Source organism: Canis aureus, chromosome 18 (genome assembly GCF_053574225.1).
Source record: "Canis aureus isolate CA01 chromosome 18, VMU_Caureus_v.1.0, whole genome shotgun sequence".
Classification (NCBI taxonomy): Eukaryota; Metazoa; Chordata; class Mammalia; order Carnivora; family Canidae; genus Canis; species Canis aureus.
The window spans coordinates 22,668,224-22,695,409 of record NC_135628.1 but is presented as its reverse complement, the minus strand read 5'-3'; the positions used below and the strand labels follow the sequence as shown (position 1 = coordinate 22,695,409).

The window sequence follows — 27,186 nt, the reverse complement described above, 5'->3', positions numbered from 1 at the left end:
AAGAAAAGGGAAGAGGCAACGGGGAAGGTGTGGGGATCTTTTACAATCTGCTCTCTCTCTACACACATACATACGTGCATACACACAGAGATATGTGTATGTGTATATGCAGAGCCATGCATCTACCTTATATATAAATCTTAAGATACACATATCTTAAATCTTCTTATAATGAGAAAGTATTCAGATGCTACTTACAGAGTCATACAACAGTTATGAGGATAATGGTAATGAGACCAAACACTTACATGGCATAGACCCTGTGCTAAGTACTTTTTTTTCTATGCTTTACATATATTATCTATTTAATCTTCACAACAGCCCTGCGAAGTAGGTGGCTTATTATTCCCATTTTATAGATGAGGGAACTAGTGATCAGAAGGGTTAAGTAACCTGCTCAAGGATCTGCAGTTAGTAAGCAGCAGTGAGCACATGAGTCCTGTTGGCCCTGTCCCAGGAGCCACCCTTAGAGCCAATTTGCTTTCTAAATGAGTATCAATAATCTCTGTTAGATCAAGATCATATTTTTCTTAAAAGGAATTTTGACAGTGAGGTAGGACAACAAACGAAAGCAAAACTACCATTCTTAATTTTGTTAAAAGGGGAACTGAATTTTTAAAAAGCTTCTATTCAGGGAACTTTGGATTCCAGGTAGCATTCCTATTTGAAGGAAAGAAAATGTGAGCTTGTCAAAATGAGCTAAATTTGAACTTACTATCAAACCAATTAAAAGAAAACAAACAAACATGTACTCAATACCCTCGAGGATAAATGGGAATGCCATTCTTAAAGCTGTATCTTGGCCCTAAATTCTATACAGTTCTTAACCACAGAAGAACTTACGCTGGTAGAGTCACATGGGTCGTGCCAATGGGAACAATTTCCATGGATTTGCCCCAGAATTTGTTTTTCCATCTCACATCTGAAATGAAATACCAATTAGTACATATTTGGCAGGAGAGCTACATTCTTAGACTGGATAAATGATCAATCAGTATATAGAACAATCTTTTCATAATAAAATCCATTATCATATAGAATAACTTTTCATTCAGTGTAAGTACCATTGGGTAGCTGGAACAGAATCAGGAAAACTAAAATTATAAGATAAAGTCCCTCCCTTTAAGAACTCACAGTATATAAGGCAGACAAAAGTGAAAACAAGTAATGTTCAAACAGAGAGCCACAGGCTATAACTGAGTATGTTGTAAGATGAAATGGAGCCAGAAACAGGAATGATCAGCATGCTTGGGGAAAGCATCAGGAGAGGCCTGTCTGAAGGGGCCACTTAGCCTGGGCTTTGAAGAATAAGCAGGAGTTCACCAGGCAGAGAAAAAGCAATATAAAGCAGAAGACAGCTTGTCCTAAGGGAGAGATGTATAAGAGAACAGGGTGTGCTTCTGTCTCATGGGTCTTGGATTGTTTAGAAAGAAGAGCAGAGGAACAGATTGAGTACAAAAACAGTGGGCTCAGAAGCCAGGCTAAGAAATCTGGTTTACATGCACTAGGGGAAAATAAAATGTTTATTTAGCCAGAAAACTCATGTGATTAGATACAGACTTTGCAAAGATAATTGGGAGTAATATGGAGAATGGACCAGGAGCACAAGAGATGAGGAACAAAATGAGGAGTTACAAGGCTGCTGTAATTGTTCAAGGGATAAGTGAGGGTGAAGTAAACTGAGACAGTAGCAGATAGAAGGGAATGATCCCAGAACCATGAAAGACATAGAAATAGAACTAGTTCACAAATTAGATGCAGATTCTGAAAGACAGGGAGAATTTGTAGACGATTTCATATTTTTCTCATTTGCATAAGTAATGATGGCACCAACAAGGAGATCAAAATAGAATAGAATAGAAATAGAATTTTAGGAAGGATGGCAGAGACAGGTGATCCCTCTGACTGCCACATGACAATACACAGACCACAGGGGAGCAAAGGTAAAAGCAAGGATGCCAGTAGGGGGCCATGGCCGTGACCCAGAAGAGTGATAGGGCTGGGACCAGGCAGCCCCAAGCCACATATACATGATTCCACTTTTATAAAATATCCAGAATAGGCAAATCTATAGATAGAAAGTACATAAGAGGTGGCCTAAGGGTGGAAGAGGTTGATGGAAATAGGAAGTTGGGGTAATGGGTGGGTATTGGTTAAAGGGAGTCCTTATTGGAATGATGCAAAAATTTTTTTTTAAGATTTTACTTATTTATTTATTTATTTATTTAGAGAGCTCACATGGGGGAGGGTGGAGCAGAGAGAGAAAGAGAGAGAGAGAGAATCTCAAGCATACCCTGCACTGAGTGCAGAGCCTGATGCAGGGCTCAATCCCATGACCCTATATTGTGGGGTTTATACATAAATAAAATGTTATGTCCACAGTAGCACAAAGGTTAGGAGAAGGGAAGTGGAAGTATACTTTTGCAAGTTTCTTATACTATTTGTGGGGTGGCATAATATTAATTGAAGACAGACTATGATATATTAAAGATACATAATACAAATCCTAAAGTAATAACTAAAAAATGAAACAGAGGTATAACGAATAGGTCTGCAAAGGAGATTTGATGAAATCATAGAAAGTACTCAGTCCAAAAGAAGGCAGAAAAAGGAAAAATAAAGGGAGCAAAGAATAGATTCAACAAACAGAAAACAAATACTAAGAGGCCACATTAAACTCAATTATATCAAAAATAAAAATAAATGTAAATGGTTTAAACAACCTGATTAAAAGGCAGAGAAATGTCATATTGGATTAAAAAGAAGATCTGGGAGTCATGAGCCTATGGGAACAGGTGGGATGGCCCAGAAAAGGCTGGTGAGGAAGAAAAGAAGGGGGCTAAGGAAAAACTGTTGTATAAGGTAAGGGGCACACAGAAACTACTTGGAGAAAATCCTTCCCATTACCTAATCTATAACTTAAAAATAAAATAAAGTGTTTATAGTCTCAATGACACTTAGTAATTAAAAGGTTAGAGATCTTAAGAATTATTCCCAGAGGGTTTCAGTGAAAGCTGGAGACATTTCTAATCAAGCTTCAATTCTAAACTTTAATAGCAAAGCTTCAGAAAAATTAATATGGTACTTGTAAATTACACTGGTAATATTGCCCCCAGAGCAAGGAACTGGGTAACTGGGGACCTGGGTGGGGGAAGGAACTTTAAAAAAAATTTTTTTTTATTTATATGTTTTTATTTAAATATTTATATATATATTAAAATATATATTATATATAATATATTATAAAATATATATATACCTTAAAAACAAATTTTATAGATTTTTAAAATTATTTTATTTTTTTAAGATTTATTTTTATTTATTCATGAGAGACACAAAAAGAGAGAGGCAGAGACATAGGCAGAGGGAGAAGTAAGCTTCTCTCAGGGAGCCCGATGGCAGGACTGGATCCCGGATCCTGGGATCATGCCCTGAGCCAAAGGCAGCCGCTCAACCGCTGACCCACCCAGGTGTCCCTATAGATTTTTTTTAAAAGGCAAAGGTGTAACCTAGTGTTATCACTGTCAACAGAGAAAAATGCTTTAAAAACTGGTGTGTGCTCATTGTTTAAAGAGCCAGGATGCTCACATTTTCCTTGTATAGTACACTCTGCCTTTTGAATAAATATATTAAGTTAACAAAATTAATTAATCCATTTAGGAAACATTTGCTGTCTTACTTATTCTACAGAACAACCCACCCTCCTTCCAAATCCAAAATACAAACTGAATATAGAGACAACCTCCAAACCAAAAAAAAAAAAAAGAGTCAGAAATCTAAAATGTGCTGTCTAGAAAAAAATTAAAACTTTCAAAAGCAAAAAGAACTCTGTTGTCTAGACTCTGATAAACATCTGTAAATATTTAGTGTCTCTTGAAATACACATGGCATTAGAGAAATGTTACACAAGGAATTAGAGAAATGAAATACACAATGGATTAGAGAAAAAGTTACAGGAATAAATGGTGGTGGCCCAGACAGAGATAAAGAATTTTTTTTAAAGGGGGAAACAACTAAATTATCTTTCTAAATCCTTATTTATGAAGTAGGCAAGTATCGGTAATTGTTCAGGGAGGAGAGGCAAGAACAGCAAGTGGTGCAGATCCATGCAACAGGGCCCAAGTCTGGGCCCATTTTTTACCTTAACAAGCATCTGCAGTAGTTCCTGAATGAAATAAATCTGACATTACAAAAGATGATGAAAGACTAAATACATGAGCACATTACCTTGCCAGAAAACAAAATTTCCAGACTCAGCATGACATGCAGAGATAGGTGGATGGTGGCTGACCTGATGGAAACAAAGGCCAGAAAATAAAAATTAATTCATTTTTGTGTCTCATGAAATCCTTTCCTTTGCCCTTGCCTTGAAAGTTAACACAGTGGGCAGCGTCTAAGTGAATGAAAACTTTAGCTTTCCTTCAACAAATCTGTCCTCAAGAGGGCGCTCCTGATACGGTCAGCCCCAATTTGTTCAAGTTCCTAAGGCCTGGGAAGATAGGAGGTGAATGAACTCACCAGTGGGGAAAAATTAAGAGAGGGAGACAAACTCCTAACTCTGGGAAACAAACAAAGGCTTGCTGAAGGGGAGGTGGGTGGGGGGATGGGGTACCTGGGTGACGGGCACTAAGGAGGGCACTTGATGGGGTGAGTTCTGGGTGTTATACTATATGTTGGTAAATTGAATTTAAAATTAAAAATGTTTTAAAGAAATTAAAAAAGAAAGAAAGAACGAAATCAGGTGAATGGAAACCTCCAGAAGTATGGGAAAAACAGCCAAAGGGCAAATGTTGAAGATAGAGACACATTTTGAAAGATACGAAAATGAAAGTAGGGTCAAGCAAGGAATGCCTGCTCTTAAACCATATAATCTGACAGTGGATACCAATGTAATAATCTCTATTAGCTGCTGTGAAAGTATCTGCAAATGTTTTAATTAAAATACCAGATAATAGATATTTTTAAATGCTACTCCTGAGCAATGCAAAAATGCTCTTGGCTCAGCAAGTTTTGCTCTCTTGAAAACCCTGCATTACAAAACTCAGCCCCTTTTCAAATCACCTGTAAGAACAGATCCAAGATAATTTTTTAAAAGAATAATGTTTCTATTTAAAAAAAAAAAAAGGGCCAAGCAGTTATTAAAGAAGCGTTAATCAACTGGTAACAAAAATATTTTAATCATTTTTTTGTCAAGATAAAAATATCTTGAGTAAATATGTAATTTTGTCCCAGGAAAGAGAATTCCTGTAATGGACACGGTCTCACATTTCCCTGTGTTTTGTCACTGGGGTCATTACTTCTGTTCTATTCACTAATGAAGAAGCTAATGAGAAAATGGTTCCCGAGTTGGATTTCTTCATTATCTTAGTAACTCAAGGCAAGTGAGTGGTGTCCGTACCATGATTATAATTCAGTACCAGTGAAACCAGAGTAATGTTACCAGCAGTGTTTCAAAACATCTCTGACTTAGCTGGCTCTTAGGAAAAGTATCTTACATTTAGAGCAGCTAGCCTAGCTAACGCCTTCATACTACACAGGAGGAGACCAAAACCAGAACAATTCAGTAATGCTTCCTAAACACACCGACAGGGAAGAAACAAAGGTAAAACCCAGCATCTTGGGTGTACATCAGTGGTTTTCAGTGGGGAAGTGACACATCTTCAACCGTTCACCTTGCTCCGGACCCTCAGCTGTAATGAGGAACACAGTCTGGAAACCACTTGTATGTGCCTGCCACTTTAGGTGGAGAATTCAAGGACAGGCTAATCTAGAATCGTGCCACATGCACATTTAAGTGGTGGAATTTTAACTGTACCAGCTTGACTCAAAGAAAAGTAGAGACAAAGATTTCAATAGTTCCATGCATCTTTCAGGTCTCAAAGAACACAAATGGCAGATCTGATATGAGGTGGGAGATGCAAATTTGCTACCCCTTGGATGGTTTTCATTCCCATAGGCCTCTTAAGAACGTAGCCTCTCTTCGTGTCTATGAGATTTCCCAGGGCAATTTTCACTTCCAGCACGATTTAAAAGCCTAAGTCCTAAAATGCAACTCTCTGCTGGCCTTCATTGCCTTTTTTCCATTGAACTCCTTGGAGACACTTTATATTACAAAATGCTGCATCCCTTGTTCCTCCTCCCTCCCTCACCAGCTCTCAATGTAAAGAGTGGAGTTAACTTTGAAACCTTGGCATCATATAAAACTGATTCAGGCAAGAAAACACCTATACCCTATTTCTCCCTTTCCTTCCCTTGCCCCTTGCCTACCCCACAGTGCAGCAGGTGAGGAGCTATGGAAAGTTCCCCTTTCCCCATAACATAGGCATATTTTCAAGTAGACTATTAAAAGTAGATCATAGTTATTCTCACAGAAACAATGTAGTAAAAAACGTAGGGATCACAGCTTTGATCAAGAGCTTGGCCATTTTATAGGTGTGCCAAATGTAAACATCAAAGCAAAATACAGTATATACAAACTATAAACTTCCTCTGTAATAATTTTAAATCCCATAAAATAGGGACATATTATCCATATGAATTATAAAAGAAATCCTATCATACCATAAAATATATATATGTCCCATAAAACTGCAACTTTGACCTTCTAAAGCTCTCGTGTCAGATACAGGAATCCGTGCTTAGCAGAATGCTTTTATATGGATTCAAAAGCTGCTTTCTGAATGAAAATAAGGTTTTTGAATAAGAGTATTATAATAATAATAATAATTGATATTTATTCAAATAAATGTGACTTTGTTTATCTTTTTCTGGCTTAAGAGGGCCTTTGGGAGTGATGTATTTCGCACACGATGCTTTTAAGAAGTTTACAAAGCTTCCCAGGAAAATTAAAGTGATTTATCATTTTTCTTCGATACATTTTCTCACAACAGGTATTTACTCATGTAATATTTCTGGAGCATCTGCCATGTGCTGTACTAGGGTCAGGGAGTAAGGGAGCCTTCTAGAGTCCCAGACGTGTAGGTCCTAACTCAGCAACATCATCTATTGGCCAAAGGGCCTTTTTAAGCCCTCCGAGCCTGAGTTACCTCATCTGTAAAATAGGGCTAATACCATGGGCTTTGCAAACACAAAGATGACATGTATAGTGTTATAGGATCCTATGCTGTGTAGGAAGTGGGCAGTGGCTACCTTGTAGCCATTTTTCATGAGTAGTATTCCCATTTAGTTATCATAATGACCTTGTGCCTTCGCTAGCCTTATTTTATAAATTAGGAAACAAAGAACCTGTCCAATGCTACACAGTTAATGAGTGACAAGGGGTGGCACTTTAAGCTAAGGTCCTCTGATTTCAGATCTAATGCTTTTTTTCTTTATGTCCCGGTTGCCTCTCTATGGCTGCTTTCAAAGCTGGGCTCTGGTCCTCCCAATGCCTCCGTACACCATTAAGATCCCATCTCATGGATATTTAGACAAAGAATCTTTTGAGTCTGACCTTCCAATTTCTCTGAGTCTCATTTATTTCATTGTAAAATGAGGTCGGAGGGTACTTCTGACTTCCAAATGCCTCAAATCTAATATCTAATTCTCAGTGTCTCTTCAAATCCCAGCATCGGTGGATGTCGGCCAACTGGAAAAAGATTATACTAAGGCTTTGACTAACTCAAAGGCCCATTGAAAGGGGGGTAATTCAAGGCTCATAATTTAATTTTTGTTGATGGCCATCTTTCTAAAATCCACAGGAGTGGAGAATGATGAGCACATTTTAACCTTAGTGTGGGACTTAGTTGACTTTTTATTCTCGTTACATATTAATCCAGACGTAACCCAGAAAGGTATCATATTTTGAGTCTGAACTGACCCAAGCCTGAAGCAGACACTGACTGTCAGTATACTGGATAAATCCAATCGACATAGGCTTTTAGCATCCCTCTCTATCTCTTCCTCTCCAATCCCAAATAAGAGCAATTTCCAATTTGTAAAGATTCCCAAACATTCAGGAATTTAGTATATATGGTTCTTCTTTTTAAAGATTTTATTTATTTATTCCTGAGAGAGGCAGAGACACAGGCAGAGGGAGAAGCAGGCTCCATGCAGGGAGCCTGATGCGGGATTTGATCTCAGGACCCCAGGATCATGGCCTGAGCCAAAGCTAGACGCTCAACTTCTGAGCCACCCAGGCATCCCTAGTATATATGGTTTTTATTGTGCAGGCATTTATATGTATCTTTGTTTCTATAAGCCCAGAGTCAGTGAATTCCCCGACTAATTGAGAATTCCTGTGGTTTATTTGTATATCTCAAGACTTTCTTCACCCTGGCCTGATCATTTTTGATTTATGCTTTGAATGTACTTTATAAAAGAGGTGAGTGGTATAGGGGAAGCAGATGGGGAAAGACTATATTTAATATTTGAGTATTTTTGTGACTATATCTTTTTGAGATTTAGAAAAATATCCCTTAAATACATCACTTCTGCAGCTGCCCAAAGATGTAACTATACAGTCTACCTAGTTCCTAACTTGCCTCTGAACTTGATGGGCAGCTTGTAGAAAAGAAGACAAATGCCAGGTGAGAAATCATGCAGGTACCAGGTGAGAAATCCCATGGCATTCCCCATTCACTGACTGCCTTTGATGTGTCAGGCACTGTCCTAATCACTGGTGATATAATGCGAAACAAATGAAACAAAAATCTTTAGCCTCTTGGGATTTACATTTTAGTGCAGGAGTAGGAGAGATAGATAATAAAGAAATAAGGACATAATTTATAAGTAGTAATGGATGTTAAGCAGAAGAATGCAGGGCATGGGGGGGGGGGTGGTGGTAAGTGGGCGTGCTATTCCAGACAGGGTGGTAGGGGCAGGACTCTCTACAATGGAATCATCTGGGGCTAAGAGAAATAAGAAGTTAGCCATGTGGAAAACCAGGAGGAAGGCATTCCCAGCAGAGGACACAGGCATTGCTCAGGGCTGGCAAACGCTCCGTATGTTTTAAGGGAGGCAAGAGGCCAGTGTGGCTGAAGCTAAATGAGCAGGGGTGGGAGAGGCATGCTTTCTGGGGCTAGCATCTTTGTGGGGGGGGGGGTGCTTTGTGGGGCCATGGCCAGGACTCTGGATTTTATTCCAAGTGACATGGGAGATCATTGGAGGGTTTAGAGCAGGTGTTCCTCCTATTGGAAGCAATCGCTCTGGCTGTTGGGTGAAGAATTGGCTATGGAAACCAGCACCGGTGAGGGAGGCAGGGACAATAGGTGGCTGTGTAAGGCATGCTTCGGGGGGAAGCCCCCAGGATTCGCTGATGAATAGGATATGAATTCTAAGAAAAAGCTATTAAGGATGATGCCACAGATGCTGGCCTGATTTTTTGGGAGAATGCCGTTGCCAACTATATTCTCTTCCCCCACGTTCAGAGTTAACCAGTTTGTTTGACAAACAATGGCTTCTTGCCCAAACCAGAAACAAAAACACTTTATGTGATGACTTGACCTAGAAGTGGAGAGCACTGGTTTAGCTGCCTTGTATTTGATCTGTTGCTAGTTTTATTTGAACAGCCTGAATTTCCCTTCTGATAACGTCTTTAAATAAGATGCCACTGTAATCAGTAGTGACTAACTCTGCCTACTAGCAGATAAAAGAGCTATTTTATCATGAGCCAGCGTGCAGGGAGAGAAGTGATAGGTATGGTATTTATAAGTCTGTCCAAGAATGTATGTTCAGAGTTCTCGTGATGAGTAACAGAAAAGCAAGGAGAGCTGAGGCCAGAGAGCAAAGGAAAAAAAAGACTTCATTTGAAACTTTGATAGTTTAGTTACTTCCAATAACTCCATTTAGCTTTCCCAGCACAAATTCTCAAAGTGCGTGGCTGGGGGAGCGGGGCCCGAGGGGAATGCATGGTTAAAATGACTCCAACAGGGATCTGACAACTGAAGTTCCAGATCATCAGGAAGAGCCACGTTTAGGTAATAGCTTAACTGTGGATCCTTTAGATCCCAAACCTTTCCCAAAGGTATAAAAAGAGAAGCAGCTTTCTGAAACCACCCAGTCTCCAGTGAGGCTCAAAACCCATTCGTTAGCAGCCTGCCAGGCAGCAGAAACCAAGTAAGGAAGAACTTGTCAGCAGGAGACTCAGTCCCTGAGGAGAAAAAGGAAGTCCTTTCTGAATTCCCCCTTTTTCTGAGCTTGTTCAGACAGCCAAGGCTGCATCACATTTCTTGGCACAAATTGAACTGCTCCCCTGAGAAGGTGGAACCGCCAGAGGGTAGAAGAGAGGCCAGGGATGGTTATGATTTATTCCTGAACGTTGTGCATTCACAAAGGCCACTCCCCAGACCACAACGGGAGCTGGGAACAAAGTCCCAGCTGAGTTTGGAGGATAAAAGGTCTAAGGGACAATGGCAGACAAAGTCCCAAAGTCTGATCGGCATTCAGAACACTTTTTCCCTTCAGCAGCCTATGACCTGGCAGCTCTGAGCCCAGTAACTATACCTACGAGAGACCCCAAGAAAGGAGAGGAAGGGAGGCCACTGGGGTGAAACAGAGGGAGTCAGCTGCATGGGGCACTGGGAGAGGCTGACGCTCCAGGCCTGCTTCCCTGCCTCTAACTGATCCTCGCTTCACCTGCCACACAGCAGGTATTTTGAAGATCAAATAGATCCTGTACGTTTGAAAAGCATAAAGCATTCTGCAAACCTAACGGTTCATTATTGTGGGAAAAATTTGAGGAGCAAATGCTTTCTCTGGTTTCTGACCACATGAATCATTTAGATCTGCATTTTGGGGTCTTTGAAAAGGTGAGAGACAATACAGAGGAACAAGCTGTGATGTAACCAAACTCTGTGAAGAAGCAATTACTTCAATTTCTTTGGCCACTGACTACTTCAAACACCCACATCCCCAGCCAAACCCCAAGACAACTACATCTCTGAGCTAAAGGCTCGGAGAAAATGAATAGATGTAGCTTTTCAAATCTAGAAAATTCCACAGAGACCCTTGTTTCCTTCCAGGTCCTTTCACTGGGATATATGAGTTCCATCAACATCGTTGTTTGAATAAAACTCCACCCAAAAATACTAATTTGGGAGTCCTACCTGTTTATTACATTAATCATTCAGTAGGTAGAAAGGTACACAAGAAAGCAAAGCAAGCCCCAAACTCCGAAAGCTGCAGCATATCACCTACACATAATGCATGCTGGTAGGGTCTCCATCAAGGTAGAATGTCTCCCGGGCCAGAAGCAGAAAGAGCCATACTGGCAGGTCCCAGCATGAAACACAATAAATAGTCTGGCACTCTCTTTCATTGTGTTAAATTAGAAGCTCTTCATGCACAAAGAGTCAGAGGTCAGCGTAAACAAGGGTGAGAAAGGCAGTGCAGGAGGCTGAGCTGACGTGTCTCCTGGGGCCCAGGAAGGTCCCAAACGCCTTCCACTCTGGGGGCGGTAGGCAGCCGAGCGCCTCAAATTCAATAGCCACTTGTCCTTCTCATTGTACATGTACCTGGTGATTAAATTCTGGTTTCCCAAGTAATCTGTTCATGGAGAAAGTATGCCTGGCCATGTGACCAAGGCCTTCTGGGCCCCATGGTAGGTCTATTTTTTAGAATTTAAAATTCACAGAAATAAATAAATAAATAAATAAATAAATAAATAAATAAATAAATGTCTGTCACAGAATAGCATTCTAGGTTGTACATCAATTTCTTAAAGGCTTAGCTGGGGTGACTCCGTCCTTGAGAGACTCATCCATTCTTGGGTGTTGTAAAAAAACCAACTCTCTGAGGCCATAAGGCTAAGTTCCAGACAGATGAAGTGGCTCCATCACGATCAGGACTGGTGGTGCACTACACAGCTGGCTTTCCGTCAGACACTCACCAGGGACAGAATGCCCCCTTCAAAGCACTTGAATTAGTAGAAGAGATCTATCTTATTTGCTATTCTTAACACTGCATAAAAAGCAGTTTTTAAAGCTGCCCCTAAAGATGAGAGCAATAACCATGTACTGAGCATTTACTGTCATCGGTGTAAGTATTCTTTATCTCAGGGTAGTATTTCACTTGAGCCTTACTGCAACCTACGTGTTAAGCATTATCATTCCTATTTTATAGATAAAGACATTATTGAGGCTCAGAAAGTTTACATAGCTTATACAAGGCCACACACAGAGGAAGTGGTGGGGTCAGGGTGTGAAAGCGGGTCAACATTATACCCAGCACACCCGAGACTACGAACAATGGCCAGGATCCCTTTCTTGCTTATTTCCTCGGGATCCATTGCATGGAACCAAAGACTGAGTTATGTAATGCTCTTTCTGTCTTTGTGCACACGTGCCCACGAGCTCTGCTTTCTCTCTCCATGTCACCATCAGAGGTAGGCAAGCAGATCCTGAATTTGGCCCTGCCCTGTCAGGGGCTCATGGGATGGAAGCACAGCTTTACGCAAGCTCATGTTACTACTCTTTTCTTACACCATTCATCCTGCCCTGATTGTCTGCTGTAGTCTGGGCTATTTTGGGCCTTTATTTTTTCACATGAGTGCATATAATGCCATGGTAACCCAATTATATTTTCATTTATTCTCTTTCCATTTTAACTTTAGTATTTAAATAACCCAGTTGAGTTTGAATCAAATTATCTTTTCCTTTTAACTACTGATTTAACTCTCACTTCCCCAATATCAGTATTTAATTTGTTTTAGCTTCTAACTGAAAATCTACTAAAAATGTGCTTTGGGATTATCGTATATTCATTTTCCTTTGAGTTTCAGAGAACATGGCTAGTAATTGACAGTCAAGACCAGCACCATCCTCCTAAGTCTCTCACCACCTTTCCTTTCCTATCCCCCAAATGCAAAGCCATTGATCAAGGGGGCAGCAAGATAACAGGAAGGAAAATAATATGCTAGCAACCCACCCATTTTCCCTTAGTTTCCTAAGAACTAGGAGAGAGGTGTATCAAAGCAATGGTGTTTAATATTCCCAGGCTGACATTTAGGGATATGAGGAGGGTGGATGTGTTGAGTCATTGTTTCAACTAGGGGTGAAAGGATTATTTTTTATTTTCAGTATCAGTGCATCCTATTTTAGCTAAACAATTGCTTACTGACAGATATTTGGGATGTTCCCAATATTCCACTATTACAAACTATGGTGTCATGCAGCAATAATGACAGCAACCACTCATGTAACACTTTATGTACCAGACACCATTCCGAGTGCATGGTAGAGAGTATCACTTATTTTTAAAAATTTTTTACAAGATTTTATTTATTTATTTGACAAAGAGAGAGCACAAGTACGTGGAGCAGCAGGCAGAGGGAGAGGGAGAAGCAGGCTCCCTGCTGAGCAGGAAGCCTGAGGTGGAGCTCAATCCCAGGACCCGGGGATCATAACCTGGGTCATAACCAACTGAACCACCCAGACGCCCAGAGAGTATCTCACTTAATCATCACAAAGCCATCTGAGGTCTGTCCCACTGTTATTATTTCCACTTTAAAGAGGAAACTGAGGCACAGAAAGGTTAAGTAACTTGCCCTGGGTTACAAACCTAGTGAGATGTAGAGCTGAGATCTGAACCTAGGCTGGCTCCAGAGACCCTGCTCTTTCTTCCCAAATATTATTATGTGCTAATGCTTAGGTGCAAAAGTCTCATGGAACTTCAAGGAATGCAGGCTCCATAAGTACAAAGTACGTCCATCCATCAAATGAAGACAGGTATTATCTGCCCCCAGCCCCCATCCCACTACAGTCTTCCCACATCTACAACAAGGCTGTGTATGAGTTACATGCTCAAGAAATATTTATTGAGGGTGCCTGGGTGATTCAGTCGGTTAAGCATCTGCCTTTGGCTCCAGACATGAACTCAGGGTCCTGGGATTGGGCCCCACATAGGGCTCCCGGCTGAGCAGGGAGCCTGCTTTACCCTCTCCCTCTGCCTGCTTCTCCCTTTCTGCCTGCTTGTGTTTACTCTCTCTCTGCCAAATAAATAAATAAAATCTTTAAACATATATTTATTGATTGAATATGTACATGAATGAATGATTCCTCTTAAATAAAATTAAGAACAATGCCTTTATTTGGTGCAGCATTTTGATGGGGCATTCATACTCTAGAAGGACAATGTCAATGAGTAAGGGTATACGCTTTAAACCTTTAAATCAGTTGGGCAAATGCTTCTTCATACTTTGAAGATTTGTCTCACTATGACTTGACACAAAGGGCTCTGTTGATGGATATAGTCAAAGGAGTGCTCAGCATTGCTAGTACCTTTGTGCTAAGGGGGTGGTTTGGTTTCAGTAGAGGGGAAATCATTCCTTCTCTTTATGTGTAAAAGCACTGTAATTATCTCAGTTGCTTTAAAGCCAGTGAAAGGTGGACAATAAATATTTCAAAAGCACATGTAATGGAAGGCGTAAGCAACTCCTCCAGTGCAAGTGGGCAAACAGGGTGTATACAACAAACAGAAAGGGTATATATATCCACCTGTTCGGAAAAAAAACGGAAGCCTTTGTCCTCACGGATACACTCATAGGTTTCTCCAAGAACAGGATTAAAGGGCTTGCTCCCGGCTCGGAAGTAGCTGGATGCATACGCCGATACAGCGAAGGCTGCCACATACACCTAAGGAGAAGGAGGATAGAACTCTATTATTTCTCTGTCATCAAGAATTTTTTTTTTTTACAAAGACATGAACAAAATAAAACCCTTATTTCTCTCTTTATGGGTTATTTTGGAAATCCAACAATTTGTCTCTGGTTTAAAGACAACCAAACCAACTTTGGCTTAGAGTTGCAGGTTTAAATAATGTTCATTTTGGCCCAGAGGCCAATGAACCAAACATTAGCAAACTGTCCATCTGTCCTGATTCCAGCTGGTAGAGGCTTTCCAAAGGATGGTATTTATCAAGTGAACCACCCTGTTTTTGAGCTGTTAGGCTAGGTTCAGGGCCTTTAACCCTGATAATATCTGAGAAGCCTGATTTTCAGAAAGGAGAAAGAAGAAGAATGTAAAAAAAATCCAAACTTCCCTCAAAATTCAGGAAAAGGAACCATTCCTAATTTGATACTGTAGAAACCACTCTGACAAAAGAAAATCTGTGATAGCAATTTCCTGAGTTTCCTGTAATGGGCCACAGGACAGCGCACAGTGCCTTTCAAAGAGTCTAGCTTTTCTGGGAGGAAAAATGAAAAATCAAAAGGAAAAGGATAGATTATAGGTAAACATGAAATAAGCATTCACTGTGAAGCTCTCGGGAATTTTTTTTTTAATCAGTTCTCCTTTCAGGACACCAAAGAGACCCATTATTTTTCTTATCTTTTTTGGGGGTGGGTGGGGTACAGATCGTTGTGATGGCAACTTTCTCTTTCTAAGTGAGTAACAATCTCAAGGTCTCCCCTTCCCAACACATTTCATGAGGTTTCTTATCCTGGCAGGGGGAAGGGGGGGGCGGGGGGGCTGAGTGCCTTTCATAATGTTCACTAGTCATATAACTTGTCTTAAGCCTTTTGCAACTAGAACCCAGTTTACCACTCACTCACACCACAGAATGCTATAGAGCATCTAAGGGTAGTTCATAAAAACCAATTCGGTATGCTCAATTCTCTTTGTTCTGGAAATCTGGGGATCTGTTCCTCTCTTTGTTTCCCCATATGCTTGTTACCTGTTAAACAATAAACTCACATTGTCTATATGGAATTTTGAATCAACCCTGAATCAACCTCACAATTTAAAATATAACAAAATTTGTAATAGAACCTGGTATCATTCATCATGCTGCAGGGAGAAGGGAGGGAGGGAGCCGACACGATGAAGCATCCTCCTCTTAGGCTGGCAACAAGAGAACCTATGCAGGGGCAGGAGCTGACCTACAGGGCAGTGAACACCCCCACGGATGCGGTTCCTACACAATGCTTTCCTCTACTTGCCCTTCCAAGTGCACTGTACTGGAATGTAAAGCCTTCCCTCAAATTCCTTCTCAAGGTCAAGTATACCAATCATTCAGCTGACATCCTAAGGGTCTCTAAATTGCCACAAGAATGAAACAGTGAGATGAATATTTTCATCTTCAAAGTCTATCTTTTTTTTAAAGAAAAGAGCCGACCACAAATGTTGACTTTTAACACTCATTTTAGAAGCTATTTGCCTCCCTTTGTTTGGCAGAAATTATCTAGGAAAGAGTAGCAAAGAAGATTAAAAAAACACACACAGCTTGTTTTTTCTCTCCTACTCTTATTACCATTAGTATCAAGAAAGCCTCTTTGATGGAGAAGTCCCCAGAGACCTTGGAAGGAAGGACGGTGGGATGCTCTCATCCACCGCTGGATTTCCCCTTCATCTTCAAACCACTGAAGTAATGAAGTTTTAATAAGGGTCAAACCTATGGAATGCTCAGAATTTAAAAAAGAATGCTGTCTTCCATCAGTGAAGGGATGATTTAAGGTCAGGTCCATGAAGCCCAGGGATGTGCCGACGCCAGTTTAGCCCACCAGTAAATGCCCAAGACAGAGACCGCATTTGTCGGGGAGACAATGAAGTGCCAGCCTCCCATTCAAGCAATGACCTGACTGTGGGGCAGGTAATATATGAGGGAATAAAAAGAGGAAGGAACACTCAGTTTCAAAGAACAAAGTTAACTAGTCACCAAAAGGGCTGATTTGGCTATCATCTGACCACCTTGGTCCCTTATCTCCCCCCACCCCAAGACAAGGATGAGAAACACCTGGAGGCCCCTTCATGGGATGACCCATCACTTGATTGGAAGTAATACTGAGTAGAGGACAGAAGGTGAATTTTTTCTAAGATGAGCTGCCTTTTTTTTTTTTTTTTTAACTTACTCTATAGAATAAGAGTCAGGGTGGAACAATTATCTTTCTTCTGTAAACCCCTTGACTAGGAATGTTATTTTCGAAAACCTCGTCGCTCGTAGGACAATTCCAAAAAGAAACAAAAACATTCTCAAGGAAAATTCACCCTTGACAAGAAAAACAACTTGAGAAATTAAAGTCTGTCCACCCGGGATCATAAAAAAAATAAACGTGCCGACAGCCCGCAAGACATGTTTTCCAGTCGGACCTATCAGAACAATCACTTGGAAGGTTCTGGAGAAAAAGGAAGTGTAAAACCACAAAGCAGAACTACCCAGAGGCACCAACCGTCACAGAGAAGCTCCCCCAAATGGCAAATCCTGACACATGCCTGAAAACAGCCAGGCATAGGGGATCTAGACCCTGGTGAGAAATGAACCTATCTAAAGAATAATCCGAAGGAAAATCAGAGGAGCCCAGAGCTCAGGCCCTGCATATCTTGGCTCTGCCTGGTGGCTCAGGAGCAGAGGCTGGACCCACAGCTGAGCTGGACCCACAGCTGGGCAGGGGGTTCCTCACCATCCTTTCCAAGGCACTGGGGATTCGTGCGGCCTTGTCCAGAAGCTCACTGTACTCCAGCTCCTCGCAGAGCCGCTGCAGTGTGTTCAGGGGTTCATTCAGCTCCACTGGCATCGCCACCTTAGACAGATCCTTCCCGATGTTATTCCTCAGGATGTTCCACAAACTGATGTTACTTGCGTTGGGGCACGGAGCCGGCAAGCAAGTTCTTCTTCTGGACTTGGCTTCTCCACCACTTTCAAGCACAGGCCCTAAAAGGGAAAGAAGCCTCGTTGATTTCTGTAAGACTTTTTATTTTATTGTATCATTTTTAAAAATTCAGAAATAAAACCTTACCCAGCAAGTGCTCAATTCTACTGTTAATCTCAGTTGCCGAGAATGGGACCGCAAGTCAGAAAATAAAAATTCTGTGCAGCTAACTGAAGTCAAATTGCATGCCCTAGGACTCATGGACTCTCTTCCCAGGGAGGTCTTCAAGGTCTGAGTCAGAAGCTAGTGCCGCATAGCTTAAATAAACTGGAAGCTGGACTCGTATGTTCATAGCAGGTTACTGTTTATGTCTTTAAATGCTTTATAAATTTTTATTTAATTTTTAATCTTTTTAATGTGGGGTTTCAACTTCTGACCTGGAGACAAACACCTGAGCTGAAATCAAGAGTCAGACCCTTAATTGACTGAGCCACTCAGGTACCCTCAACTCTTTAGATTTTTAAAAAGCACTACAGACTCTGAATAAAAACTTTTCAGCTGTTTTTAAAAATCACTTCAAGGGGCACCTGGGTGGCTCAATGGTTGAGCGTCTGCCTTTGGCTCAAGTTGTGATGGTGGGGTTCCAGGATCGAGTCCTGCATCAGGCTCTCCACAGGAAGCCTGCTTCTCCCCCTATGTCTCTGCCTCTCTCTGTGTCTCTCATGAATAAATAAATAAAATCTTAAAAAAAAATCACTTCAAATTCTGATAAAGAAGACAATTATGTTTATTACAGAAAAATGGTAAGAGAAATTAAAGTCTTCCATTATTCCACTACCCACAAATAGGAGCTATTTATATCTTGGAGTATTTTCTCCATCCACAGAACTCATATAGCACATCTAGTTTTATGTTCTGCTCATTCCCTTAGCTATTTTTCCATGCTATTCAATATTCTTCTAAAGCATCATTTATAATGACTGGAAAAAAATTCCATGCTATGGATTTGCCACAATCTACTAAATCATTCCCAAATGATAATGATAAACAAATCATAGATTTGTTTCAATGTTTTGCTATGATGCAAAAAAGAAAAGGTAGTGAATATTTATATTCTTAAAATTTGATTGTATCTCTGAGCGTTCGCTTAAGATACATAGACATGAAATTACTGTGTCAAAAACTAGAATCACTTTTAGACATTTGATTCATATGATCAGATGGCTCCTCAAAAAAAGCTATATCAATTTCCTATTTATCATCAGCATATATGTGTCAGTCTCCTAAGAACTTTATGGGCTTATCATCATTCATTTTCGATTTCTGGCCAATTGTTGGGTGGATGGTGTGATTTCTTTGTTTTAACTTACATTAAAAAAAAATTCTTAGTGTGATCTGGAATGTCTCATGAACACTTCTTTACTGAATTATCTGCTTTCCTATTTATATATTAAGATATATTTTTTATTTTTATATTTCTTTTACAATCAAATCCCTATTTGACATTTATCTTTAAATTTGGTACATGTGGTTAGTTGATGAATAAAACATTTATATCTTAGGTATTTACATTTGTCAGTCTTTTCCTTTGTGACACTTCCATTGGCTCAGGCTCTGATAGTCTTTTCCCATCCCAACTGAGCCTATGCAAATGAAATCTCACCAACATATGAGGAAAGGGCATTTTATTTGTATATATTTATCTATTAAAAGGAAATATTTAACATTTACTCATTGTAAAGCCAATTGCTCTGAATAAAGAGGCTTCTTTGATAAACAGAAAAGTATGAAAATGGGCTCACGCTTTGCAGTGTCACATTAACCTAAGCATCCAATTTGTTGTTGAATTTATTTTAATTGCTTGACACGAGCAAAAATCTGATTTGCCCAATAGCTGCAAATGAAAGTAGTTTTTAAAAACAGTTTTCCATGTAATCTCAAAATATTTTCTCTGATTGCACAAATCTAGATTTTGAAACACTATATGATGATTACTATCAATGAATGACCAGTATCTATCTAGTTTTTACTCTGGAGCAGCAGGTCTTCAAGCATTTTACATATATTACCTCAGGTATTTTTACATATACTTTACATATATTACCTCTTAAGTAACTTGTCCTAGAACACATTACCAGCGAATGGCAGAGCTGAGGTTAACGGAGGCAATCTGGTCATGAACTTACATTCTTAAGTCCTGAACCTCCCACAGCACCCATCACAGTGACAGATCCTAATATTTGCCTCCTGATTTGGGGAGGAAGAAATCAACAGGAAGCATTCTAAGTATCTAGCATTTACTATGGGCCCAGAGAAATTCTCATATCATAAATCATCAAGAACTTGATTCAATCCCTATTTCCTTTCATAGGCAAAACTGTGTCATATGATGCAAAGGCTATTATTTTTACCTCTAGTCTTCTCAGTGGTGTCCTAATGTTTAGAAGTATAATCTTCAACAGAGACAGTTAAACTGGAGGACACCTATTTTTTACCCCTAAATACTGCTGAAGAAGAAAGATGAATTTGGTCTAGTGTTTGTTCAAGCCAAGGCAATGTGTTAGTCAGTACTTGAGCAAAATGAATGTGGAGTAAGATAGAACCAGCCTTAGCTTCTCTGCTTTTCCTGGCTGATGCCAACTCAACACAGCTGTGGTCTTGGGTTCTGGGGCAAGTCTTGTTTCCACCTCTGACCTCTGAACCCTCTATCCCTGCACTCCCCTTAACCCCTTCCTTAAGGCCTCAAAGAGAATGAGGACTGCAGCATTTGTCTGTCTTCCTCATCCATGGTGGGAGTGCCATTTCAGTGGGTGTGCTGTCTGTCAAGGGGATGTGATGTTTCTTCATTTCTCTTTCAGTTCACTTCCTTGTTTTTCTAGAAAAACAAGTAGCTCCTATAGTGTTGGGTTTCTCCTTTGAACCACTGGTTCTGACTTTCCACCAAAGGGTTCATCTCTCCAGAAACATTTCAAGCAAGATAGAATGTAATGAGCATCAGACTTCTAGCAGGTCTGACGATGAAAGGATGTTTCTTCCAAAGAAGTAAAATTACCTGCCTTTTCTGTGGTCCCCGGAGAGTAGGCCCTTTGGCATTCAGATAACGACTCATCATTATCATATTTCACATATACTTACTAACCTGGGAAGCACTAAAATAGAAAAAGCAATGACATGTTCCCTATTCTCTGGGTAGATATGAAAATAGGTGGTGCTCTGGTATCCAATACATGGCACAGACAAACCCCAAGATGTACTGAGTACAAAGACGGGAATATTTGATGTTACAGGATCCATGCCAAGAACTGTCCAGTGGGCCAATTCTTCTTAAGGGCAGGAACCTTCTTCTTCTTTTTTTTTTTTTTTAAGATTTTTATTTATTTATTCATGAGAGACAGAGAGAGAGAGAGAGAGAGAGAGAGAGGCAGAGACACAGGTAGAGGGAGAGAAGCAGGCTCCATGCAGGGAGCCTGACGTGGGTCTCGATCCCGGGTCTCCAGGATCATGCCCCGGGCCAAAGGCAGCGCCAAACCACTGGACCACCGGGGCTGCCCGGCAGGCACCTTCTAAAGAGACTTTAGTCTGCCTATTAAACTCCTAAATCAGAGGTGTCTGGGGAGACACTCCAGGTACCCCACGGCTCAAACTAACATTTCTTGGGCATTTTGCTCTTGGGATCAATCAGTAATAAAGGAACATCTTAGGATAGCTTGACAGCCCCATCCTCCCTTCTAGGAGGTAGCAGTTTGTTACTTCTGGGGGGTGGCGGGAGGGTACTTTTAAATGTGTTATCTTGAAGAATCTGAGGCTAAATTACCACTTAGACCAGACCTTTTAACTACATGATTTCCACTGAATTCCTAAATCATGAAAACCACTAGGTATCTAAAGGCAAAAAGCCGTATTATAATATGTTTGCAGAGAGAATTCTTGACCATATCAGAAGTACCTGTTGTACTAATTTTTGATATTTATGTGATAATTGGTATACATTCACTTTATAAAATAGAAGTTTTCATGAGCAGACAAGTATATTTGAATGAATACATTTTTAGCACACGTGAGTGCTATCTCCCTACCTCGATTATATAAACATCAAGGGTAGGGAGCATGTCTTAATTTTCTTTTACAGCATGTGTTACAGTTCAATGCCTATAGCAGGCACTATATCTGCTTGCTAGTATTCTGTGAAGAGGCAAGGTTTCAGATATCAAATAATTTATATCTTACCCAAGGTCTGTCTCTCATTATCTAAATCATTACTGAGATTATCTAAGGAAAGATTATCACTTATGTCACTGACATAGGAGTCATCTTCAGAAATCTGTGGGAAAAGAAAAATACATTAGTGTTAAAAGTAAACAAACCAGATTTTGTCAAAACTTTATTTCAAATCAAACATCTTGAATCCCACCATTAAAAACCTACAGAAATAATTTTGGGTTGTTTTCATAGAGGCCTATACACCAGTCTGCATCGGAGGTGTTCATAATAAACACCTGTTATTAACATTTCTATACTTTCTTGGCCAGTTATCCCAAAGAAAACATAAGTAAACTCAGGGCTGCAGTTATTACAGAAATTCTTATTCAGACTGTGTTTTCAGAATTTGTTACTGTTCACATAGAATGAGTTATAATTTGTCTTTTAACCACTTGTGAAAGAAAAGAATCTTCTATGGAAATTAAATAAGATTAGTACTTCTATACTTATGAGATAAAATTATCGATCTGCATTTTCACAAAGTAATGCCAACTATGGTGTTTGCTTATTCAGGAAACTATGATTTTAATGCATCAATATAAAACAGTATTATTTTATACTAATTATTATAACACCCATATTGCAATTATTATAATAATATAATAATTGCATGTTATAAATTGGTATTGGTCAAATTCAATGATTAAAAAAACCCAAGATGCTAATTTCTGGCTCTGTGATAGAAATATTACATCACCAAATTAGCTAGTAGTTAAAATTATGACAAATAATTGAAAAGAGGTAAAATAAATCAAGTAACAGAAATGAGGAAGTACCCAACACCTTCTACTTTTCCAACCTTTTCCCTAAGGTCTTGTATCTTTTGTGTTTTGGGGGGTAGGGGTGAGAAGAAGATCCTCAGACTGGAACGGCAGAAAGAGGCCATTGAGTTTAGCATTTCTGAAGATGGGTATTTACTGGTAAAGCCACAGAAGAGATTTTGAGGCATTGAACTGAAAACAGTGCTCAAACCTCATTTTCTGATGAGCTTGGAGATAATAGAACTTCCTGTGCATCAAAAAACTCTGAAAGGGAATCAGTGATGGAGAGTCTGCTCTCGTTGGAAAGCTGATGGACCAGAGCTCGGTTGTCATCTCTCAAGTTTTCCTATTTGAAACACAAACACAAAGTTGCATATAATTAGAAACAGTCTCCAGAGAAGTAAAATAAACAACTGATTTCACTGCACAATACATAAGGTCACAGGTGCATGCAAACAAGCAGCTCAAAGCAGAGGTCAGCTCCCAAGTGGAGAAGCAGCGAGCCTTGCACAAAACAAAATGAAAAACAAAGGTCTCCTCCAAATGGGTGCCTCACTGTCGCGGCTCAGGCTCATGCGACACATCTCAAAGCAAAAAGAGACTCTCCAGGCCAGTCTTCGTTCCATTGAAGAGGGGGAAATTCCCACACTCTCTGAATCATATCCTCTTATTCTCTACCACTGCAGGATGTTTCTTTTCATCCTAAAATTTCTTCTGAATCAGGGAATGTCCTAGTGTGGCTGATTCAGAGCAACCCTGCTTTCTTCTGCCCCCACGCTCTCCCAGAGGCCTACATACTGCTCTGGATGCATCCCTTGACAAATCCATAGCATGTTTTGGTCTAGAAGTGCCCCTGGTGGCAGATCATTCATTATTCATGGATGACTGAAAGGAATTCTCTTTGTCCGGCTCTCTCCAACCACAATGACTCTAAGAGCGAAGGAAACTCTCAATCCCCTTTAGAAACCTCCCTTTATAAACAACACAATGGCATATCATGATTTTCTCATCTTGCACAGCCCTCCCTTCCCTACTTCGCTGGGTCTAAACTCCCACCCTAGGAAGGACCTGAATACTTTGTGTGGGCATGTGCTTTGTGCAAATTCAGTACAACTCAACAAATTGAACAACCGCTCTGTGCTGGCCTTGGGGGTGATACCAGGATGAATGAGACAAGGTTTCTGGCCTGAATGAGTGGCACAGAGAATGCACCCAACACAGGAGATTGAGGCTGTGGAAGAGAAAGTATACAGAAGGGAAGAGGAAGGTGAGATTGATTCTATTTAGGGCTTTGGTTTAGGGAGGGCTTCAGAGAAGAGGTGACGCCTGACTGGACCTTGTGGAATGGGAACAGATTCAGGACAAGATGACTCAATCCCTTCAAATCAGAGGAGTAGATTCATGCTCTGAACTTCCCTACAGCTCACATTTCTCAGGGCTGATAAAGGAACTGCTTCCACATCATTGTTGTGTCTGAAAAATGAGTCCCAGAATAATTTGAGGAACAGGAGTTAAGGCAGATTATGTCTTTTGCAGAGTTTTTTTTATGAGTTCAGTATATACTCTTTGGTCTCCTAAACAAATTATATTCAAGAAGGGAATGTGATAACAGGAGGACCACAGCAGATTTTCAAAGTGGCCCCTTTGGGAAATGTTTCCTTCGGGAACTTCCTCTTTGATTCTCCCTAAATAAGATACCTGGTCTCTCAAAGTTCTTAGCCATTTTAATACCCATACAGCATTGTGAAAAGCATGCATCTTCTCTGCCCTGATCAAGAGACCACTTTAGGATCTACAAACAATTACCATAGCTGTCACCTTTAAGGAAAAGGCCTGTCTCCTCAAAGGAGGAGTCACCTTAGTGAGTAACTGAGCCCCTTCAACACCCACTGAAACAGAATCTTCCCGTGTCTTTGGTGTGCTACTGCCGCACAACACTCTCATGATTTACTTACTTGCTTTATTCACAAATTCATCATTAGTCACTCCTGCTCTCTTTCTCCTCCTAGACTGGTGGATCAGAAGGATTGGCTGATCAACAATAAAAATTATACACCTAGCCCTAGCCCCTCCTGTTCCACTGCTCCAGAAACTTCCTATTAATACCCACTGAAAACTCAATGGACTGCAGCACCCCGAGCCCCAGCGTACTACCTTACTTACACACACAGGACCACACTTCTTAAATATCAACCTGGTTAGTTCAGTTCAATGATTTCCCCACAAGTTTAGAAGGCCTGAATGGTTGTTTTATCTATTTCTTACATTGAAAAAAGATAAACAGAAAAGGGAAGGAGAGGAGCACTCATAATCCTATCACACTAAAACCACTATATGCATTTTGATACATTTCTCTCCCATCCTTTTTTTTAAAGATTTTATTTATTTATTTATGAGAGACACAGAGAGAGAGAGGCAGAGACACAGGCAGAGAGAGAAGCAGGCTCCATGCAGGGAGCCCGATGCGGGACTTGATCCCAGGATCCCAAGATCATGGCCTGGGCCAAAGGCAGGCACTTAACCGCTGAGCCACCCAGGGGTCCCTCTCTCCTTTTTTGTACATAAAGCCTTGCTTTGTTTTAAAATAATTGTACATATGTATATATTTATAAACTTCCCCCAAACATTATACCATAATCATTTTTTTCAAAATTAACATTTATCTTGAGGGCAAAAGTAGTATGTGTTCAAACTAGAAAATACAGAAACATGTAAATAAAATACATATCATTTAAAGCCTCATCACTCAGATGTGACCCCTATTAACCTGTTGGTGTATTTTTTAATATTAAAATATTTGGGTGGGTGTGTATATGGTATGTATGCATATGTGTACATACTATATATAGACTTAAGTTTAAAATACAGGGATCACACTGTACAATCTTTGCATAGTCCTCTATATTCATTTAACATTATATTGTGAATTTTTCCCTAGGCTATTAGTTTTTTGAGACATTAACTTCAGTTGATAAATAATATTATATACGTGCCTTACAGAGTAACCCTTTTATGTATCGGAAATAAAAAATGCTTCCAAATTTGTAAAAATGGTAAGCATGTTTGCAGATGTCTTATAAATAATAAGCTATTATCCTTATTTTTTAGAATCACTATCTCTGTTTAGAATAACATCTCTATGGCTAGTTCCTTTTAAAAGAAAAAAAAATGTTAGACCTAATTTTTAATAAAGAAATGCAAGTTAAAGCAATTAGGTTAACATAAATTTTTCTGAATTACAGTATTTATGCCCTTAAACATAGAGAAAACAGAGATTCTCAAGTTTGTTAATGTAATTAGGTTTTACATATATATATAATTTTATATATATTTATATATATTTTATTATATATTTACATATATATGTAAAACCTAATATATATTATATGTTATATAATTTTTAAATTATATACATATTATAATATATAAAATTATATATATATGTTAACACTAGGGGAGACTAGACCAGATGCATGGGACCTCACTCTGCATTTCTTTGAACCTTCTGTGAATTTATTAGTACAAGTCCAAAACAATCTGTATTTGGGGGTTTTTTTGGTGAACTGTGTCTTTTTTTTTCATTCATTTGTTGAGGTCTTCAGTTGCTTGTTATTACTTATTAATTACTTAAATATCAAAGACATGCTCACCTATTTGGCATTACCTGTCATTTTTCCTGACAATATTTTTCCAAGTTTATGATTTGTCTCCTTATTTTTCACACACACCAATTTTTCCCTAAAAAAAACCAATCAGATCTAGACAACATTTCTTTTGCATTTTTTCTATTGCTTCCAAATTTAGGAAGTCCTCCCTACTCCAGCCATTTGATAAATATTTAAACCGATCTATTTCAGCTTGAGTTTTTATATTTAACTCTAATTCACTAGCGATTCATTTTAGTGTGCAATGGGAAGATTTAAACTGCTTTCCAAATTGCTTTTGAGCTGTGCTAACTGAATTTATTGAATAATCCATCTCTTCTCCATTGATTTTTTTTTAGTCTCTTCTATCATATATTTGTTTCTTTTATATGAAATGGTGTTTATGTCTGAGATGGTTATTTGGTCCATTCTCACACCATCCCCAGAATATTCTCACTACTGGAGCTTCACTCTGTCTTATTTTCTGGCCTGGCGCATTCCTCAATATATAGCAGGAGTGTGATACTATTGAGAAAACACTTCGGACTCATCAGATCGGGGTTGAGGTTCCAGCTAGGTCTCTTACTAGCTGTGTGCCCTAGGGGTAGCTTTTTTAACCTCTTTGGTTTCCTTGTCTCGAAAATGAGACTACCATCACCTACCTCAAAGAACTGTGGTTAGAATTTTGTGAGTTAATGCATTCAACTGCATATGGAATATAGCAACCAGATAGGCAATTAAAAGAAGTTCCCTTCTTTCAGATGTTTCTTTAAAGTTCTTGCCTACTTAGTTTCTTAAATGGACTATAGATTTGGTAGAACGTTATCCCCCAAAGTCACTTAGCCTTTCATATGAAACCTAAAATAATATAAAAACTAACATGTTGATCATGTTAAATTTTCACATTCAGAAACACAGAACAGGAGAACTTAATAGAATAATGTGGGAGTAATTTCTGACAGGAGAGGGGGAGATTCTAGAATCCGGGAGCCAGGTTCAA

General features: G+C 39.6%; 1 protein-coding gene across 2 annotated transcripts in view; it reads right to left on the bottom strand.

The window, feature by feature from the left end:
* OSBPL3 (oxysterol binding protein like 3) overlaps positions 1-27,186 on the bottom strand; it is a 136,641-nt gene that overhangs the window by 16,688 nt on the left and 92,767 nt on the right. For both annotated transcript variants that reach the window (XM_077856491.1, XM_077856492.1), the window contains 6 exons: positions 22,754-22,888; positions 21,749-21,842; positions 17,333-17,583; positions 14,433-14,570; positions 4,228-4,291; positions 844-922 (listed from right to left, as the gene is read on the bottom strand). In XM_077856491.1, the coding sequence (XP_077712617.1) occupies positions 844-922; positions 4,228-4,291; positions 14,433-14,570; positions 17,333-17,583; positions 21,749-21,842; positions 22,754-22,888 (761 nt within the window). The remainder of the gene's footprint in view (positions 1-843; positions 923-4,227; positions 4,292-14,432; positions 14,571-17,332; positions 17,584-21,748; positions 21,843-22,753; positions 22,889-27,186) is intronic.